This window comes from Suillus discolor, assembly GCF_016758755.1.
Source record: "Suillus discolor strain FC423 chromosome Unknown F5147scaffold_273, whole genome shotgun sequence".
In the NCBI taxonomy this organism is placed as follows: domain Eukaryota; kingdom Fungi; phylum Basidiomycota; class Agaricomycetes; order Boletales; family Suillaceae; genus Suillus; species Suillus discolor.
The window spans coordinates 2,070-9,154 of NW_024541520.1; the positions used below are offsets into that span (position 1 = coordinate 2,070).

The 7,085-nt window shown below is 48.4% G+C and overlaps 1 protein-coding gene across 1 annotated transcript; it reads left to right on the forward strand.

Annotated features, from left to right (window-relative positions):
- Positions 1 to 1,387: 1,387 nt before the first annotated feature.
- On the forward strand, positions 1,388 to 1,723 carry F5147DRAFT_554241 (uncharacterized protein; the record flags this gene model as incomplete). The annotated part of the gene is given in 2 exon segments (XM_041430466.1): positions 1,388 to 1,581; positions 1,594 to 1,723. Coding segments are annotated over 2 exon segments (324 nt in total), but the record flags the coding sequence as incomplete, so codon positions are not given.
- Positions 1,724 to 7,085: the final 5,362 nt, after the last annotated feature.

Sequence of the window (7,085 nt, forward strand, 5' to 3'; positions counted from 1 at the left end):
AGACACGTCCACGTTTTTCTTCTTCCAGAATGGACTCGGGGTAAAAACCTGATGAACGAGTCACAAGCTGCGTTAAAAATGACTTTGCACTCGAACGGGTGAGCTGGATTTGAAGAAAGTAAAGGGTAAGTCTGCCTTGGAGTGGTGTTCCGTGCATGCTACCTACATAGTGATCTGTCTAATAGGGCGTTGATTGACGTGATTAGGCGATCGATCTGGAGAGCCTTATGCAGCTGATTCAGCAAAAGCGTGAGGGGTCAATGTCTCTGCTTGCTTCAAAAGCTGATTCGAGGGGTGTTATTTGACTATATGGTGAGTTTGTGATGCTCTTGAAACGTGTTGCCTGTACTTGTCCCATAGCTTGTCTCGTAATGGAGACTTGTTGTTTCGCGTATGCCCTTCCGAAACATACTCTTTGATGTATCTAATGTGGTTTCATTCCCCAATACTCACTCTTTGTCTCCCAATGCAGGACCAACGTCCCTGAATACACCATATTCATACGCGCAAACCGCCTACGTATCACACCACAGTACGATGCCACTGTCCAATGTACTTGGAAGTGATACTAGTTCGCATATCAAAACTACTCGATGACGGTGTAGTGGGAGAAAGCATGTCTCATTACTACCCGGAATTTCATGGCGTATCGTAGGAGGTGCACAGCGAGGAAGCATCGGTCAAGGAGAACGTTTGGGAGGCCGAAGGTAACAAATCAAGCGCAGCTCTATATCAACACTTATATTATTCGCGGCGCTTTGTCCTCTGACGTGCTGGGTCGATCTGCTCGATTCTTGCATTTGGGTAGTGAGCATTTGATTGACACTTTCTACTGACAACTATGCCTATATACCCTTCCTCGTGTTCACTCTGCCTTCTGAATGCCATTTGCACATGCTTTCATGCACCGTGATTTTCTACTACCAGCACACTTAATTGGTCCACTTGCAATTTTTAAACCATGACCTATGCGCGATGTTGTACACCAGTCCCAAGCCAGGCATTCGACCCGTCTTTCTGGCAATTCCCGCATGACTAGGGAAGCAGCCTTGGGTCCTGGTGTCTGTGGAAACACAAGAGGCACATTCGAAGCAGCATTCATGACTAAATCTAGGTCTCAGAGCAGTTTTCTGAAATGTGCCTTGACAAGAAATAGTAACAGAAATGTACTATTAGCACTAGCCGGTCCTTCCTCACACGCTGAGGTATGCTTCTGCCTTCATACACGCTATCTCTCTTACAATATTCTTTATATAGCAACACCCTTTAGCTACTAATTTCAATATCATCTCCCACCCAAACTCGGCGGAGAGTTTATGTCTCGACCGATGACGACGAGTTTCCTAACCACAGAGTCTCTTCAGATCTTGCATAAGATAGAGGCAGAGCAGTCATATGTACTACACCTCCAGGCCTTCCTATCATACAGCCCTACCGCACAACAAAGCTCCAGCAGCTCATGACAGCCATTCAGAATGTATTCCTCCCCGACCCTAATGCGCCTGCTGAAGTGCGTCAGTGTTCCCGTTCTTTTTTTAGTCTTGATACTACGTATACTTATGATGGTCCTTTTTGTACGGCGTGACTGATGAGTATACGATGTTTACAGGGCCTGGCATTTGCATCCATGCATGATTCTTATTCGACGCACGCTAGCAACATCGAGATTTTGTCGAAAATCATCCCAGACACCTTCATCGCGCTGCATTTCTCGGACGTCCTTAATAAAGTAGTTATGAAAGTATGTATCACTGATGCTATTCGATCGCACCACTGAATCCTTCGCCACCCAATACTCACTCATCCAAAAATTCTCTCACATCGTTCCGCAGTGGCCGGCTGCTGAAGAACCTCCAAACTACAGGCTTATGCATTGTAGCTTTGTTTGAACAGGCAACTGCACTCCGTGAAGGCGAGTTTATGTCCTTTGACAGCATTATCTACGCCTCATGTAAAAGCCCCATCCATCGCCGGGACTTCCCAGGAATTGGAGGCTGGGATTGCGAAGCCTACGCTAGGGAAACGCGGACGGCCTCTCAATAACTGGTCATTTTGAAGGGCAGAATGACGCAAAGTATGAAGAATGAGACAAAGGGCCGACGGCGCGGGCGAGGACAACACTGATTCACTTCAGGTGGAGAAATTCATTGATTTCAGCATTATTCCTTACACCTCTGCCAAAGAATGGCGATTGTGATACGGAAACAAATGGTTTTTAATAAGTCTGCTTTGTCGTCCCGTCTTCGTGTTGTGCATATCGATGAAGGGATGGGATTTGGGCAACCGAGCTCAGAGCCCTGCCAGTGTGTCTCGTGTTGACCCCGTGGAACACCTCCCCTCCTCCAGTCGACATTTATATGCTGTCTCCGGAATATTTGCATCTCATGCCCGTTGTTCCTCACGCTTGACATGTGTCTATCAAGTTAGGGACGACTGATCATTCAATATCAGGTCTCGATACTTCCCGCATCCACACATGCACTACCATACGACGTCCTCTAATTCCACACTCTAACACGACATGCGTCATAATCAGGGGACTAATAATTGTTGACCAAAGCTCTCCAGCATGTTCCTGGCTGCAGTGCTCAACTCCTTCACAGCCGCTATCATGATGGCGATCTCCTGTCCCATGTCCTGCATGACCTGCCCCCAATCTTCGACAAACAAAGCCACATTTCTGATGAGCCACTCGAGATCATCTTTTGAAGCAATCTGCATATACTTCTTTGTGCCATCCACAAAGATACGAAGGAGCTCGAAAAATGTGCGTCGTGCACGTCAAAGGGAGGATTGATCCACGCGGATCTCATCACGTCCCACCACTGCTGCTCTGTGACAGAATCGAGCGATGTAACCGATTTTTGTTCATCTGCGATTTGAAGGAGGATACCAGCTATGTAAAAGGAATTCTGGTTGAAGCTGAAATTGCAGTACTCTGGAATCATGCTAATGCACCGATCTATATGGCGATCCCCAAACAAATGGGGGAGCCAGTCAGAATTCCTTGCGAGGACAGAGACTAGTTCGAGATAGTGGTAGTCGCGGGCTTGATAGAAGAAGCGGTCATAACCATCAGTACCTGTGTGCGGACAAACCACAGACAGAATAGCGGGGGATAGCTTGGTCAAAAACATGTCTCGTAGCCTCGCATCATCAATGGTAGCGATCTTGGCGATCTCTTCTCGGGCATTGTAAGCAACGCGAAGAGCGGCATGGCGTAGATGGTGAGGCATTTTACTGTCCATGCAGGCGGCGAGCCTCTCGATGAACAGACGTTTTTTAGCGAGACTGCAGCGTATTCTCACATGGCCCAGTAGCAAAAGGATGTCGTATGCTGTTTCATGGTCATCGGAATAGATGAAGTCCAAGCAGTCCACCACCCAGTCGAAGTCTTCTGGCGAGTGGGGTAAGGTTCTCCACCAAATTTGCCCCTCCCACACTCGGGCAGGGTCCCGAGAAACCCCGGTAATAGCGAACGTGAAGTGCACGATCTTTCGCAGAGCTGCCAACGAAACCAAGGTATGGTTTTGTTTGGATGACCTTGCTCGTAAATAAATCTTCCTGCATACGTTTAGGTTATGCATGATCTCCAAATCGGATGAACCAGAATATGGAATCCCATCAAGCTCAATGATGCGACAGGCAATGTCAAGGAGGTCCCTTGTCCGGCGTGTGACTCCTGTGCTATCTTTGTCAAGCTCGCTTCCATCCCATGCCCAAAGGACCTTTTGGAACTGCGCCAAAAAGGACTCCCTGAGTCGAGGCAGAGCGAAACTATAGAATTACTTTGTTAATTATGACAAAAAAACTACCAAATGAGCCAATGGCACCTTTTATCAATCCGAACTATGTCTTTCTTGTCAACCTGAGTCCCGACCATGACGCAAGCAAGAAAAATGCAATTGGCTTCGATTTGATTCGACGGAGAGGATGGAGAGGATAGCAATTGTGATATCACTGTTATCGCGAGCTTTTCTATGCCATCATTCACTCGCCCAGTAACAAAGTGATAAGGAAGAAGATGGGACAATTGCTCAGGGACGGAGCCAGGGGAAGCATCCAAGCAAATAAAAAACAATGGGGAATTTGGATCACAAAAATTCATAGCCGTGCCAAGCACCGTGTGGTGGGGTGAGCGCAAGTGCACCATAGAAATCCCAAACAACACGTCAGAGTCGTTTCTCCCGCGGGCGATAAAATCGTCATGGCCAGAATCCTGAAGAACACATCCATAGTATAAATGAGTTAGAGCATTTCTGACGTCGCGAGCCGCTGCAAATACCTAGAGGCTTGTTCGAAGATCAGACGCAGAACTCCTGCAATATTGATTGAGACTGAAAATAATAACCATCAAAATTTTTAAAATGGCCTTACTGTCAACGCGCAGCATACACAGCACCATCGATATCGGTGTCTGGAATGGACAGGCGGGGGACATCAAACATGCCATCACTGTCAGGGAATAGAACAGAAATCCGAAGACTGTTGTGGCAATGATTACCCAAGCGATACTGGGCTGCTTGTACCATATGTTGGCGCCGAGGGCGATCCCAAAGAGAAGAAGGGAGATCTGAAGTAAGACCGGAAAAGATTGCACGACGGCATCAAAATACCATGCGGTGAGGCCGTCGAACTTCTCCTGCCTGCGCTTGCCCCGTTCTTCCTGCGAGCCGCGACCATATCTGTTCGACTTGTAGTACCCGAGCCACTGCTTTCCTAGTACAGCCCCGAATGCTGCTAGCAAGCTCATGGACAAGCTTGCGTATGCGACCATTTGAATCCTTAGAGCTGACGCGGACGGCGACCAAGTGGATGCTGGCTCTGCAGGCGTAGGGCCCGCCTGGACAAGGTTGCCGAGTCCGATCTGCACGAGTTGCTTCAGAAGCGCATTTGTAGTGTCGCTGGGGTCGGGACTGAGATTAGATTCCATCGCGACGATAAAAGACGTGCTGACAGCGGAGAAAAGACCAGACTGATCAAATATCAATCTCACAATGCGTGAAAGATAAGCACGCTAAACTTACGAAGATCAAGACGATGTCCATGTCAGTAGTGTATCGCTCGAGGAACTCGCCGTCGTGTTCCTCTGCCACTCTTTTGTACACCCCCCAGAAACGAGACCGATCGTCCTTGCCACTCTTTGACACAATCGTCGAGTCCTGGAGAACATCCAATACTTGCCTCATGATATTTGCTCTGCGTATAGAGTGTGGTCAGTTGCAATCACTTGGCTTATTTTTCACTCACAATTCATTGAGACTCGGATTTGGCTGGTCCTTCTCCGCCACGATATTTTCTGTCTGGCTGAGACAATTCATGAGCTTGTTTAAAATCCAAATCACCATTGATAGGAACCTACGGAGCTAAATTGTCGTCCAATGCAGCCTTGAAAGCATTTTCCTGTTCGTGAAGTTCTGATGACTGGGAGGGCCCAGTGTTCGGGCTGCAGTCCTGGTGAGGAGTTGCACACAAACATCAGGGAAGAATCACTTACATCACTGATCGTAACTCCATCGCTGAAGGTCCGCTACTTTCTTGTTATACGGGTGCCAGATCCCAGGAAACCGCAACTTACTCTGAATCCTGCGGGGGTCCTGGATTATCCTGTTCTGGGGCAGGCTGCTCGTTGCTATAGGCGCGCTGGTCCTCATTACCGTCAGTGCTTGATGCCTTTGACATGAGAACGCGATAGCTATACGTATTCGGACCCGATGTTGAAGCCAGTGGAATTGGAAAGAGCCTGAGCGCACAGAGATAAGCAGTGGGTATACAAACACCTTCGGCATCAACGCGGCCACAATGTCATACACGTGTTCATGGTGTAAAAACCGTCGAAGAGCACCTGATATGTCTGCCAAGTACTCACGTGGACTGGAAAGCAAAGTCTCGCGGGTTTGGAATACGGATGCAGTCGTGCGCGTGATGTGTGATGATGATTGCACACTAGGACGTAATGTGGTTTTCGATCAATACCTACTATAATTACAAAGATATTCTGAGTCTTAATACATCCTTCAATAAAACTCTCGTCCCAAAAACCAGACAACACCCTCACAACCTCAACCACTCCCTCACAAATAACCCAGCCTCCCTCCGCATCCCACTCGTACATTCATGCCCTGCTCCCTCCTCCACCACAACCCTCTTAACACCCCCCTCTCCAACTTCAAGACCCTCCACAAACTCGGCCGACACCACCCACGGCACAAGTTTATCCTCCTTCCCTGAAAGCACCAACACCTTCTTGCCGAAAAACGGATTGGAAGCGTCTTTTGCGCGGTACGCCAGTTTTTCAGGGTCGTACCTTTCTACGTATGTCATAAAGGAAGTGGGGAAGTAAGGTGGGGAGAATGGGATGTTTGAGGACTGGGCGCGTTGATAGATTAGTTTCGTGTAGTCGGGACAGCCGATTATGGGGATTCCGAGGGTGAGGCGGGGCTCTAAGGGATTGTGAGTGTGGATGAAGTTGCTAGATGAGCTGGTACGTACCCCTAGAAAGCGCAATCCACGTCGAATGTCCTCCAAGACTCACACCGCCTATACCCCATTCCACAATCGTTCGCTCACCCGAGGGATAGAGCGAGGAAGGAAGGTGGTCGATTAAGAAGGACACGTCTTGTGCTGTACCGGCTTCGTGTGGGGTCAGATTCACGACTCACGTTTAGTATCGGTTGTGGCCTGGACATACTTTGGATGGTATACATGTCTACCCTGCATTCGAATGAGGGGACATTATCAGCTTTGAATAGACAGCAACGTACGCATGATGATCATTATTCTCGGCCGGTTCTTTGCTCCACGCGAAATTTCGCTGCTTGCTCACGAGTCTCGTCCCGTGGTTCCTGTGATCCTTTTCCCCCACCCACCATCATCATTTCCTCCCTACGAAAACGAAGCAAAGAATGACTTACAAAAGTGACGACGATAAGATCTTTCTTCCTCTCTCCCCCGCCCAATCCATAACTCTCAGCAAAAATAACTTTAACAGCATTGATTATGTATTCATCTTGTGCGCTTCCGAAGCGGCCGTGGAGGAAGAAGAGCACGTGGATGGGGTGTGTGGAGCTAGAGGTTGAAGTTGG